Genomic DNA, 14,656 nt, shown 5'->3' on the forward strand with positions numbered 1-14,656 from the left:
AAGTTACAATTGGATGTCAGAATCGTGAATGACAAGAATGAAAAGACGGAAAAATGCACCACAAGCATGTGAATAGTGAGATATGTCTTTGGCGTACAGACATCAACAATGACAGACTGACAGAACCTACAAATGGAAAGAGACAAAGACAACCAAGAACACAAAGGTAGACTCAAGAGTGATAGAAGAAAAGATCAGCATTGGAGGGATACGAGACATCAGGTGTGGTGGGAAAGAAAAAATAAAAATAAAAATTAAAAAATACCGTGCAATTCTTTATTTGCTCATTCACTCAGCCATTCATTGTATGACTAAAATTCAACTTGTTCAGTTATTCATTCTCATTCCATTCAACCAGATCACATGGTCATGCTTTCCTTTGAAGTGGTGCTAGTAATTATTCTCCACCAGTGACTAAGCAACGTTGGAAACATCTTTACTTTTGTTACCCATGATTTCAAGTTTACCTTTTCCAGAAAGTTCCAACATACTCGTATCCCTTCCTCGATCATCAACCACTTCCAGCTTGTACATTCCAGAATCTTTTTTCGAAAACTTCAAGACACAGCATGCACAGGGTCAAACAATGCACTAAACCACGCATCTTCTAAAAATCCGATGAACGGGACAACATACGAGGCTGCAGATTGTTGAAATTGAAGACAAAACATGTGTTTTTTAAAAGCAGAACAAGTTGCTTCTTGTTGAATGTCACATCTAAGTTACAGATTATTTTTCTTATTCTTTTGGAAGCAGCAAAAGGCTGCAGGGTAGCATCAATGCCTGGGATTGGGCTGTGTTCCTGATGCAGTGTCCCTTGTATGTTAGGGCAGGAATTTGGAAATTGTTCAGGATGCTGACGACAGTTCACATACTCTTCTCAAAGGACTCCATGGGATCTTTAACGTCCACCAACTAATACTGATAGACGGGACGCTCCGTTAAATTGAGGGATGGCACACATTGATGAATCACTTTGCCTGCGACATAGGAGGATGACAGTTTCGAGCTGGGCCAAGATTCAAACCCAGGCTAGACATCTCAAAGGTGGGTGTGCACACCTCAAGGCCACCCTGCCAGCCCTTGTTACCCTCGCTAAAGGAGAGGATATTGCATATGGGTCCGTTACTTGCAAAATCGAAGATTTTTCAAGTGTCTTGGTGAGTCAATTTTGTTATTCCGTTTGTCTGTTTGTCTGTCACCTTCTGGTCTCAATTTAAAACCGATCTTCACGAACCTTCACCACATGGTAGAATTTGTCATAAGGAAGAAGCCTATTGTTTTTGAGGTCAACAACTTAGGTGGAATTTCTAAAATCCTCAATTTTCATCCCATTGACTTGAAATTTGAAGAGGAGTTGCATATCAAGTAATTGAATTCAACCACCAATTATTTTTGAGGTCAAATTTGTTTCATAGATTTTGCAAGTATCATGCTCTGCATGACATCTTCTTGTCTGTCTGTCTGTCTGTCCGCACAGAACTTTCGTGTTTTTCTCCGCAACCGCTTGTCGGATTGAGATTAATTTTTCACCATAGGTGCGACTATTCGTGAATAATGTTTGAATGATAATGATGTCATCGGTCACGTGGTGTGGCAGCCATGTTGGAAAAACGAAAAAAAAAAAACTTTGGACTTCTGTATCTAAAACCACACCAAGGCAAAAATTAATACTTGGCGCATGGAAAGTACTCCTCATGGGGAATGTATGATGTTTTTAAATGACATCACAGGTCATAGGTGCTTTCATTATGACATCATAATTGCATATGCAGAACACCACATGTTTTTTTGAGGGTCATCTGAGGATAAAATGGTCCACAGAAAAAAAATTGATGACGTCAGCGGTCACGTGATTCGGCAACCAAATTGTTTTTTAAAGAAAAAAAAAACCTTCAAAAACCTTGTTCTCTGAAGTGGCTGAACAGATTGAGGCGAAACTTTACACATATGACTGCCTATTGATGAGGAACAAAAAGTTTAGACAAATAACATCATAAGTCACATGGTTTGGCAGCCATATTGGATTTACCCTAAAACCAACAAAAATATTCTTCTCCAGAACGGCTGAACAGATCGAGGGGAAACTTCACACACATGTTCCCCAAGCCTTGGGTGTACAAATTTGTTGTACACTCAAGGCTTGGGGATTGGGGAACATCCAGAAGTCACATGGTTTGGCAGCCATATTGGATTGAAGAAAAATATTAAATAATGTTTTCTCTGGAACCGCTTAATCAATCGAAGTGAAACTTCACAAGTATGATCGAGTAGTGATGGGGAATATTATATATATATATATATATATATATATATATATATATATATATATATATATATATATATATATTTTTTTTTCTTTTTTAATTTCAACTTGATTAGACACATGGTCTGACAGCCAGAATTATTAATTTTTTTGATCTGGGTTCCTTTTTATCTATTATAATTTTTTTGAATAAGGCTCACTCGGCTGTTCCTGGATGGGTTTGACAGTAGAGGAGCAGCAGCTGAAATGTAAATCCTATCCAGGTTCCTCCTGATGACTTCATCTTTTCTTTTTGCTTGTTCGGGTTCCTTCTGATTACTCCAATGCAGGACTGTACCTATTTCGTCTTCCATTTGATATGATTTGAATTTATTTTAATCCCATTCTAAATTCAATTGATTAATAATAAAAAAACGTCATGGGTCAGGATCAGGCGACAAATCAAAGTGGGACGTCTTGGTACCCAGTCATCACTGCCAGCAGTTATAAAGTGGCAGTTCTAGTTATGTTTCTTATTAATTACGTAACACACCAGTACTCAAACACCACACAAAATACACTGCACAAAACTACACAAACATCACACAAAATAAGTCCTAGTGAGGGTCTGCAATCTCTGGTTGCTCTTTTTCTTGTTTTACAAACTGTATGTTTCCTTCTCTGTTACTTGATGTAATCAGTTTGCTGCTGTTTGTGTCATCATCTCTAAATGGTGGACACATTGAGTTGGTGTGAAACTGCATGGAATGAAATGAAGCGAATAATGCACCCAAAGTACCACTTTTAATCGTCTTCAGATTGTAAGGAGGAGATTGCATTGTTTAATGATCAGTTTAGTACAATGTATGGAAGGGTCAGACATTGGCCCAGGTATACAAAGTAAAAAAAAAAATGACATCTTAAAATAGTGAGATTGTTTAATTTGTAGTGTTAATAAGAAACTGCAGCTGAGCAGGAGAGATTAACTAAAAGAGGAAACAAAACAAGAGGGTAGGAATAAAGAAGATTGAGGAAGAAAGAAAGAAGTTATAAAGAAAGCTGCAGTAAGCTAAAAATCACTTCATTTCACCCAATGTGGTCCCACAAGAGGCTGCAGTGTTTTTCAGGGAGGGACGGTGAAAAATTGGTTAATTACAAACCACAATTACACAAGCGAAATATCGTTAAACCTTCATGATCTTGGTGGTAATGTACGAGTAAATAAAGAGGTTTTGTGTCACACTGCAATACCATCATGACACAAAGGGATGTGGTTGTGCTGCAAATGGCGCCAGGAGTTTATACCATGGTACTCCACAATGCTGGGTGGAATGAAGGCCAGCAATCGGTGGCGAAGGATAATACTTCAGCGTTGGTGAATCCAACTTTTCCAAAAGCGTAGGAAGTTGGGCCTCTCATGCCTTTTAGAGGTATTGTGACCTGTTATTGAGTCTACATGTGTGGCCCTGTGTGTCATGCACATAAAGCAATTTAAAAGCAGGCTTTCACTATTTCATCGGCCAGGATGTTTTTTTTTTCTCCAAGTTTTTGTTTTCTTTTTGTTTCTTCTTGTCTCAGCACTCCTCTTCACAATCTATTTCAACACCATGAACTCTTACATAAAGAGAACACATTATAGGAGTTAATTTGTTGTGTAAGCACAGCACAATGTGTGTGGCAAAAACAATTGACTTCATGTTAAGTTAGGCCTCAATGCGATCACTTCAACTTGCTGACATCAGTCTATACTATGGGAATGTGCCAAAACGAGTAGCTCCTCTTGATTGCTGTCCATGCTGGCAGGGTGGCCTAGCGGTACAGACACCCACTCGCCTCTAAGCTGTCTCGCCTGGGTTGGAATCTGGACCCAGTAATAAACTGTCATCCCGGTATTTCACAGGCAGGGCAATTCATCAATGTGTGTGCCATCCCTTGGATGGATGTTAAACGGACGTCCAGTCTGCCGGTATTAGTTGGTGGATGTTAAAGATGTCATGGTGTCCTTCGCGAAGAGTAGACGAGCACCCTGAATAAATCCCAAATTCCTACCCCAACTTACAAGGGGCACTGCATCAGCAGCACAGCCAATGATGCTACCCTGCAGCCTTGTGCTGCATAGAAAAGAAGAAGAGCTGTTCATTGTTCAAAGGCAGTCCATATCATAATAATTACTTTTGTTATGCAAGCTTGCACAAAGTAATTTGCTTCTGATGTAAGAGTGGGATATCATGATTAATTCGCTTGTGATGCAAGCTGAATGTAGAATAAATAACTCGTCTTACTGGTGAAGGATAGTGTCAATCTGCATTGACAGGTAAAACAATGGATGGAATGGACAGGACGTTAAATGAGGTATGCTAACCACTGCAGGAAGCGAGGAGCTGACTTATCGGGCGTTAACCCTACATCAAAGCAAAAGAGAGTAAACGTCAGCTTCTCCACTCTTCCCGCAACAGTTTGCATTTCTCAATCAATGTTCCACAGATTTCTTCCATTGCACTGATCTGAATATGGTGTGGTTGCTCAATAAGCCTCGAAGTGCTGTTATACTCCTTACCTCAGCCATAAGCAAGGAACAAACTCCATCCTTCATCTCATGCTTTGCTTCTGCCATAATATTTGTTTCATCCTTGTACCATATCACATTTGTTTCCTTCTTCAAGTTTGCAAGCTGAACAGGAGGCAGACATCCAATGCATTCATTATCGTGTGCAAAATTTGCAGAATATGCTCTGTTCCGACATTTACTCCTAATTACTAACATGCATTCCCTTTTTCCACCACTTCTGTGCAACACCCCCCCCCCCACATCAGCCCCCTCTCTTAACTTCTCTTTTATCAAGTGAATTTTCTCAGTCTATTCCCCATGTAAAATGTAATATGTAGACAACCCTGACTTGGAAGCACTGAACGACAATTTACATATGAAAGTCCAGTGGCACATACCTTACTTATCAACTGCACACAGCATTGTTCCGTAACCCTCCAGCTGAGATACTCGATGAAATGTGGACCTGAAAAGTACACGTTCAGATATTTTAAGCGCTCGGCCGGTCAGTCGGCATTTCCATGTTGTGAAATATTGCCCGGTAAATGGTGCTGTGGTGTTGGGCAATTTTCTGCCTTTCAAACAATGAACTCGGACCTCGAGAGATGTTTGAATCCTCTGGAAATTTCCAGGAAAGCCTTCAATCCACATGCTGAGAAGTCCATTTGCGTTGAGGCCCAGTTTGCGGCATGAGCCGGAATCACTAAAAGCGAAGCCATAAAAATGTCGGAAAGTTATAGAGCTGTCGATGCACTGACCTTGTTTTCTCAGCCATTCTTTCCTCTGATTCTCGGCATCCTTCAGGAGCTGTTTGAATGCTGTGGGGAAACAAATCGTGGGAGATATTCTGTTGAAAAGCCATTGGATGACAAATTCACTCACTTCGCATTGTGTTTCTCTTTGTAAAGGGGGTGGAGTGGGTTCTTTGTTCAAATTTCCATCTCAATATGGTTTTAAACTATACTATCGCAACAAGTTGTACATCCTGTATGTTTTCATAAGGCCATCATTTGAAGTTCTTCCTGAATGAAAACCCATTATTGGAGTCGCACTGCTCTTTACGTGCACTCACCATCTCCAATGAGGACTAAACTCGATTGTGCTGATGCCAGGCCGTCATGCAGCTGTACCGTATATGTTCCTTCATCTTCTGGAGTTAAGGAGTCCATGAAAACTTCAATTAGGCCATTGGCCTTATCAATATGCACCTGATACTTCTGCAGAGAAAAACACATGCAGGAGAAATTTGGGACACCAAAGTATATTATAGTTTTTATTCCACAGTTGTACCTCAATGGATAATTTCAATGTATGGATTATGGTTTGCGGATATCTTCTGAGTGTTCAGAATCCTTCAGGGCCCCATAATATGAACTATTACTTATAATTGGGCAAAGTTTAATGAGGAATAAAACAAAAATGTAAACCAATTTTAATAAGTTTTCAAAAGTATTTGATTGTAATATATATATATATATATATATATATATATATATATATATATATATATATATATATATATATATATATATATATATATATATATATATATATATACATACACATACATATATCAGTATCCAGGAGTTGTTTCCTCTGCTGAAGCCAAAATGCTAATGTCATTGAAACATCGGGAGAGTCAGATGCCTTCTTTATCGGGCACCCGAAGACCAGAAAAAGACAATGGCGATGCCAGGCCAACAGAGCTTGGTCCTCAAAGACGTCACGGAGAAGTTTGCTCAGGGCATCAGCAACAGGAATACGAGCACTCTTTGGTGCTTTTCGGAGTGTGCTGAAATTGTCATGACATCTTGACAAATAGGTGGAAATGTCCATTGGTTGGACGGAAATGTCCACTGGTTTGGCAGGGATAGCCAGTGGGGGGTTCAGTTTGATCATGTAGCAAGCGGGGCATGACGAGTTTGTCAATAACATCACCGTCTGATGCCCAGATAGTTTAAAACAAGAGTAGTGGTAGCAGGAGTTACAAGACCGACACTGGATGGAACGCTTCCTCGTGTTGACAAGCTTGTATTTGGACATGGGGTGTAATGACCAAAATAACTATGCCGTGTACTCAGGGGTTAGGTGGTACAGTGTCAGTTCCAAAGGAGCCAGCAGCGCTATTCACCACTCCAATGGATCTACAGCCGCTGTCAAAACTGTCATCATTGTTGTCGTCACTGACATCAGCAGCAGCACCAGCGGCCGCCGAATGCCGGTGGTCGCCGGTGCCGGGCCCACTATCAGTGACTTCCGAACACTGAACACGGCTAAGTTTCGTGTTGGGCTCTGCACCAAATAGCCTTGCGTTTGCCGTGCGCTTTCGTGTGACAATTGGGCTGCGGCGCATCCTTGGGACAATGTTGTTACAGCACACCTTTTGCAAACTTGAAGGATTCACTGTACATATTTTGTCAATCATTTTAATAGCAACCTCCCTGTTGGTCAGATTGTGTCTGGCGAGCTTCGTTTTGATGACATTACCCTTCCCGATCATCTTGAAGATCTGGTAATTGGCAATCTGTGACTGATCGTTGGCTGCAGCAAGGGCTGAGTTCTGGCAGCATGCTCCACCACCACGTACTTGCTTGAACATAGTCGTCATATGGGCAACGTGGTCGTCTCTGCCCCACTCATTCACCATGTTGCTCTGCCCGAAGCCGTCCCGCTCATTCAGCGTAAAGAGCAGAGTTTGTGCAACCATGTTACTCTGCCCGAGGCCAACCCTCTCGTCCACCATAGGAAGCAAAGTCCGGGCGGTCATGCTGCTCTGTCCGAGGCCATCCCTCTCATTCGAGGATCTGTCTTCGTTGAGTCGCCACTTTCGCAATGCCTTGGACATGGTCGGCTCATGGGAAAACTTCTTAGGCAGGGACGCAATGCCCGAATCAAGGTGCTCATCTTTGGCTGTCGAGCAGAGATGTCAACAAGTCACCTGATCCAAGACTCAGGTAAGGCTCAAGTCAAGTGTCATGTCATAATGCCATTTATATGACAAAAAGACCTTGGTTACATGTCAGCCTTTACTACTCGAAAGGTTTACACGAGTCATGAGCTGGTTGTTTGTACGAGCCTGATGATTTTTTGGCAACGTGTACTCTGTAAAATAAATGACATGAAAAAATAAAATGATAAAGTTTAATTGCTTTAATTCAAACTTGTTGACCAGACTCAGTGATGTAATGGTTACACTTTGTAACAAAACTCAGTGACCATATATTCGGTCTTTTGCGTGTCATTAATCTTGGTGATTCTGCTCCGAATTATGGAAGGTTGTTGATTCAAATATTGATAAACAAAATAAGATCATCCTTGGAATCTCTGCCATGCCACCAATGGTGAAGTGACAGCTTCCAGATGTCCGATGAGTATCATATTTGTATGATAATTCAACCTCTTGTCGGATGTATGATTGATAATTGCAAATATACAATAATTCTGGCAATCCCGAAATAGAAAGTACTCGACCTTCAATTTTTAGTTTAAATATCATAAAAATATTCTCAGGCTGCTGGGCAGATTATAATATTCTCCATCACACCTCATGCAGCATTTTTCACAAAGGGTAACATCATGTAAGCACGTGCATAGAGAGCAACTGAGCAAAACAATGCACACGTTACTTCCTTGTTCTGAGTTCTGAGCACGTGGAGTTGTGGACCGTGGATATGCATGTCAGATTCGGGTTAGGGTTAGCATTATGGTTCGAGCTTTGTCATTTTGGTGATTAAAAAGAAAACAAAGAAAGACATCACAGTGTGCAGGTGAATGCAAAGAGTTCAGAAAGCCGCATTTCCAAGCTGGCATCCAAAGACAGTCACGGACTGGGCATTCACCATCATGCGAAGTCCTTCCTTGGCACAACTGAGTTCCTAAACACATACAAAGCTTTCATCCGCAGGTTAATGGAGTACTGCTCTCCCCTCTGGGTTGGTGCTCCTGCCTCACACCTAGCTCGACCTCACGCTATGGAAACCAAGGATTTTAGGATCTGTGGTATCTCCACATGAAGCCGAGTCTTTGGGTCTCTCACAGGAAGGCAGGTTGGTGGTCTTTCTGATTAATTTTTTTTTTGAATCAGCAAATGCTGCGACAATCACTCTGTTTAACATATAATTAGGATTGAGGCAAAACTGTGATTGTGTTTTTTATGTATACAAAATCAAGGCTTAGGGAAGAGCAAGAACACAAAATAGAACAATTAGAACACAGTGGAAAGCAGGGAAACACACAAACAGTGGTTTCAAGAGACACAACAGAGGGAAACTTTTATCACAGGGTCGCAAGCTCAAAGAGAAGCTGTTACACAAATAATACACCTCAAGGAAAAATGGGTGAAGGGGGGAGGAATGAAAATGCTTGAGGTGTATTAAAATCTGAAAGTTAATTGTGTTTATCTTCTCCGACAGCATGGTTCTGTAATTTGGTGTGATATTAGTGACACACCTTCACAGTTTAAAACAACCACAAGCTCTTCCAGATTTGCACAGATCCTGTTCTGCACTACAACCACCTTGTACTACTGGGAGTACGACAGGGAGTACTCGAGTGTTGCAATGACAAAAACATTGCATTACTGACGATTTGGTGAGAACAGGCTCTCCCCAGGCAAGCTGGTCCATAAAATGGTGAATTCACCGTCGTGTAGTACCAATAACAGTGCAATATGAGCTATCCTTTCGGGGGTTGTAATGAGAAGCAGAATCTTTGTAAATCCGCACAAGGCTGGAAAAGCTTAAATGCTTTTTAATGTGTAATTGTACAGATTGCCTCTCTGGATCTGAACCACAGACACGATGGTATGCTGAAGATACATCACGTTGGTTATTATCCAAGAGGTAACAGATTTTGTGGCACTTGCTTCTTCCATGTCCCACAGCATTGAAGGTCTTACACAAGATGTGACACACCTTTGCCCTCTTTGCTCGTACCTTCTCGTTTGTGACGTCCTTCTCGTTCACGATAAACTTCATGTCACTGTTTGGTGAAAGAGGCTTCACGTGCATAAAAAAACGAACTCTTCCCTTCTCCTGAAGTTCCACGGCCAGATCAGACTTCAGCGGGATGGCTGAGGAACAAACTCAAACTGTTAATGCCTGCAGTGTACATTGTAAAGCATTATACCACGTTAATTAAAAAAAAGACCCGTATCTTGCCAAAAGGTGACCACGTGTGACTTCTTTAAGGTCACACTGAGGTGAACAGAGCTGCTATCCACCAGGAGCGACTCCTTGAGGAATATCTGCCTACGAGAGATTCCGATGAGAATCGTTCTTCAGAGTAACCATGAAAAATATGCGTTTGCCTCATAACGTCACCAAATGACGTCATAATGTCTCAAGCTTGACATATCTAGAAAGCACTCATCGAGGTGTTCAATTTGAGGTACTACACGATATGGTTCCTAAAACTTGAAAATTTGACCTTGGGGTCAAATATGTTTGACCTCAGGCACTAACCATGAAGGTCAAGGCCAATCGCCACCAAAAATTAATCGGCTGAGCGCCAGACCATGAACTATATTCCCATGAAGTTTGAAGACGATCCGATCAAAATTACTCAAAAAATAAGGGTTTCGTCGACTCCCCTGATTTGCGACAAAGTGACCTTGACCTTTGACCTTGACCTTCAAAATTTTATGCGCTGAGAGGGACCTCTATAGGCCTCTGATATGCGAAGTTACAAACATTTCCAATGATAACTGTGCTCTGCAGAATTTTTTAAACGTGATTACAAAAAAATAAAAATAAAACATACAAGCTGACTAACATATCTTGCAAAAACTTCGTTTTGGCAAGATAAAAATGAGCGAAGGTTAAATCTGCAACTTGTTGCAAAAATGTCAAGATGTGTACGAGATGTTAAAATGCCTGGAACAGTTTTGCAATGGAAAAGCTCCAAAAGCAGACACGGCATCAATAATTCCACTTAATACTCCAATTTAAAACTAATTCCGGGTTTCACGTTCTCTCATTTTGACTTTTTGGGGTTCACAGGCATGTGATGGATTGGGCCCAGGCAAAAACCCACATCCTGACTTTCTATCATACATTTATCAGAAAATCTTTATCTAATGCCTTTTAATGTGCATTTTGAAATAAAGTTCAGAGCTCGAGGTAAATTGGATCACCGAGCTGTGAGGCATCATAAGAAAATACATCAATGTTGTGGCAAACAAAACCAAAAAAAAAAAAAGTTTTTGTTTTCCTGCTGAAAGTAATTTTACACATCAATGGATTTCAGTCTGGTATAGTTTACTGCAATGTTACAGTCTATAAATGAAGTTATGTCATCCACGTAATTAACGACGATCAAAAAGTATTGTGTGAAAACGTGAATACATGACAATGAGGAATCTCAAACTGCAATAGCATTTTTAGTACACAAAAATAACAACGTGGAACATTCTCAACTCAGAAAAAAAATACGACAACAATCTTTGTCACCTACTCGGGTGCTTGATTTTGTTGCTCTTCTCCATAGCATCCTTCAGTTCTGAAAAAAAGTCCATGGAATTAATATACATTTCCAGTTTTAGGTCACATACCTTTGAAATAAGTATCTCTTACAACACACGAGGAGAAACAAATGCGCGCACTGCCACTGTGCCAATCAAAACACCTCACCACACGTCACTCGAGAGACAGGCTTGTTTTTACAGAGTATAAGTGCGTGGCTGCTGTGTTGTCACGCATTGCACCAAGCAGATTTCAAACATTTATTTTGCAGGTTTATTTGTAATATTCATGATATTACAATTTTAAAACCAATTGAAGTTGAAGATTCAAGCTTAAATAAAAAAAAAAATTAAAAAGAAATACCCTTAGGACATACAAACAGGAGAGGTAGGACCGGCCTGGAAGTTTGGTACAATTTCACAACAGTTTGAGGGAGTACTTCAGCGACAACACAGGACAGGACAGACACTGCAGAGATATATACGAGCATGAATCGACTCGCTACGCTCGCCTCACCACATGTCGCTACATTGGGACAAACACTGCCACGTAATTCAAAACACCTCACCGCAATGTTATGAACAACACCTCACCACCACGTTATTAAAAAATACCTTTTTTTTCTTTCTTTTTTGTATACCTTGTCGAGGCTCGTATGAGAGCTAACACACAACGCACATCAAGGGGGGCATGAGACAGGAGAGGAGGGAGTGGGAAGGACAAAACAGTGGGGAACAGACATTAAATGTGTGGAAGGGAGAGGGATGGGACGGGGAACATGGGGAATAGAAGATGGACATTACAGGGACTTTCAGGAGAAGGAGACGGGGAAGGCGAGTCCGGAGGCAGTGGGAGGGGGGAAGGGTAGAAGTGTGGAGGTGAGAGTTGGAACTCTGAATGTTGGGACGATGACTGGCAAAGGGCGAGAGTTAGCTGATATGATGGAGAGAAGAAAGGTGGACATACTGTGTGTACAAGAGACCAAGTGGATGGGGAGTAAGGCTAGGAGCATTGGAGGTGGTTTCAAACTATTCTAGCATGGTGTGGATGGGAGGAGAAATGGTGTCGGGGTAATCCTGAAGGAAGATTATGTCAAGAGGGTATTGGAGGTGAGGAGAGTGTCTGACCGAGTGATGAGTGTGAAGTTGGGAATTGAAGGGGTGATGATGAATGTCATCAGTGCATATGCCCCACATATGGGGTGTGAGATGGAGTATAAAGAAGATTTCTGGTGTGAGTGAGATGAAGTGGTGGAGAGTGTATCCAAGGATGAAAGAGTAGTGATTGGAGCAGATTTCAATGGGCATGTTGGGGAAGCGAATAAAGAGGATGAGGAGGTGATGGGGAGGTACGGTCTCAACAAGAGAAATGTGGAAGGGCAAATGGTGGTAGAGTTTGCAAAAAGAATGGAAATGGCAGTGGTAAATACGTATTTCAAGAAGAAGGAGGAACACAGGGTGACGTACAAGAGTGGAGGAAAGTGCACACAGGTGGATAATATCTGAAGCAGGAGATGCAACCTGAAAGACATTAGTGACTGAAAGGTGGTGGCAGGGGAGAGTGTAGCTCGACAGCATCGATTGGTGGTCTGTAGGATGACTTTAGAGGTGAGGTTGAGGAAGAGAGTGAGGGCTGAACCAAGGACCAGATGGTGGAAGCTGAAGGAGGAAGACTGTTGTGTGAAATTTAGGGAGGAGGTGAGACAGGCGTTGGATGGTGGTAAAGATGGGTGGGATGATTAGGTAACTACAGCAGAAGTGGTGAGGGAGATAGCTAGGAAGGTACTTGGTGTGACATCTGGACAGAGGAAGGAAGATAAGGAGACTTGGTGGTGGAACGAGGAAGTCCAGGAAAGTATAAGGAAGAAGTGGTTGGCGAAAAGGAAGTGGGATAGTCAGAGAGATGAAGAAAGTAGGCAGGAGTACAAGGAGTGGCGGCGAAAGGCAAAAAGAGAGGTGGCAAAGGCCAAGGAAAAGGCATATGACGAGCTGTATGAGAAGTTGGATAAAAAAAGAAGTGGAAAATGATTTATACCGATTGGCAAGACAGAGGAACCGAGCTGGGAAGGATGTGCTGCAGGTTCGGGTGATAAAGGACGCAAATGGGAATCTGCTGACGAGCGAGAAGAGTGTGGTGAGAAGGTGGATGGAGTACTTTGAGGAGCTGATGAATGAAGAAAATGAGAGAGAGAGAGAGAATGAGAGAATGAGAGAATGAGAGAATATGAGAATGAGAGAATATGAGAATGAGAGAATATGAGAATGAGAGAATATGAGAATGAGAGAATATGAGAATGAGAGAATATGAGAATGAGAGAATATGAGAATGAGAATGAGAGAATATGAGAATGAGAATGAGAGAATATGAGAATGAGAATGAGAGAATATGAGAATGAGAATGAGAGAATATATGAGAATATATGAGAGAATATGAGAGAATATGAGAGAATATGAGAGAATATGAGAGAATATGAGAGAATATGAGAGAATATGAGAGAATATGAGAGAATATGAGAGAATATGAGAGAATATGAGAGAATATGAGAGAATATGAGAGAATATGAGAGAATATGAGAGAATATGAGAGAATATGAGAGAATATGAGAGAATATGAGAGAATATGAGAGAATATGAGAGAATATGAGAGAATATGAGAGAATATGAGAGAATATGAGAGAATATGAGAGAATATGAGAGAATATGAGAGAATATGAGAGAATATGAGAGAATATGAGAGAATATGAGAGAATATGAGAGAATATGAGAGAATATGAGAGAATATGAGAGAATATGAGAGAATATGAGAGAAAGAGAGAAAGAGAGAAAGAGAGAAAGAGAGAAAGAGAGAAAGAGAGAATGAGAGAATGAGAGAAAGAGAGAGAGAGAGAGAGAGAGAGAGAGAGAGAGAGAGAGAGAGAGAGAGACAGAGAGAGTTGTAAGAGGTGGAGATAGTGAATCTGGAAGTGGGGTGGATCAGTAAGGATGAAGTGAGGACTGCTATGAAGAAGATGAAAAGTGGAAAGGCAGTTGGCCCAGATGGTATACCAGTGGAGGCATGGAAGTGCTTCGGAGAGATGGCAGTGGGGTTGTCAACCAGATTGTTTAATAAAGTCTTGGAAAGTGAGAGGATGCCGGAGGAGTGGAGATTAAGTGTACTGGTTCCGATTTTCAAGAATAAGGGTGATGTGCAGAGCTGTGGAAATTACAGAGGGATAAAGTTGTTAAGCCACACCATGAAGTTGTGGGAAAGAGTAGTGGAAGCGAGGTTGAGAGAGGAGGTGACGATCTGTGAGCAGCAATCTGGGTTTATGCCAGGAAAGAGCACCACTGATGCGATGTTTGCTTTGAGAATGTTGATGGAGAAGTATAGGGAAGGCCAGAATGAGTTACATTGTGTGTTTGT

General features: G+C 41.3%; 2 protein-coding genes across 5 annotated transcripts in view; both read right to left on the minus strand.

The window, feature by feature from the left end:
* Positions 1-14,656, minus strand: part of LOC147020159 (myomesin-1-like) — a 218,611-nt gene that overhangs the window by 15,341 nt on the left and 188,614 nt on the right. For all 4 annotated transcript variants that reach the window (XM_085895203.1, XM_085895202.1, XM_085895201.1 and 1 more), the window contains 7 exons: positions 11,247-11,291; positions 9,728-9,864; positions 5,866-6,010; positions 5,552-5,611; positions 5,192-5,259; positions 4,803-4,916; positions 468-555 (listed from right to left, as the gene is read on the minus strand). In XM_085895203.1, the coding sequence (XP_085751329.1) occupies positions 468-555; positions 4,803-4,916; positions 5,192-5,259; positions 5,552-5,611; positions 5,866-6,010; positions 9,728-9,864; positions 11,247-11,291 (657 nt within the window). The remainder of the gene's footprint in view (positions 1-467; positions 556-4,802; positions 4,917-5,191; positions 5,260-5,551; positions 5,612-5,865; positions 6,011-9,727; positions 9,865-11,246; positions 11,292-14,656) is intronic.
* LOC147020160 (uncharacterized) lies at positions 6,379-9,720 on the minus strand. Its single transcript, XM_085895204.1, has one exon. It carries the CDS (start codon positions 7,636-7,638, stop codon positions 6,871-6,873), a length of 768 nt encoding a protein of 255 aa, XP_085751330.1. The 5' UTR covers positions 7,639-9,720; the 3' UTR covers positions 6,379-6,870.

This window comes from Eptatretus burgeri, chromosome 9, assembly GCF_056783735.1.
Source record: "Eptatretus burgeri isolate ZD-2024b chromosome 9, Ebu_testis_v1, whole genome shotgun sequence".
NCBI classification, from domain to species: domain Eukaryota; kingdom Metazoa; phylum Chordata; class Myxini; order Myxiniformes; family Myxinidae; genus Eptatretus; species Eptatretus burgeri.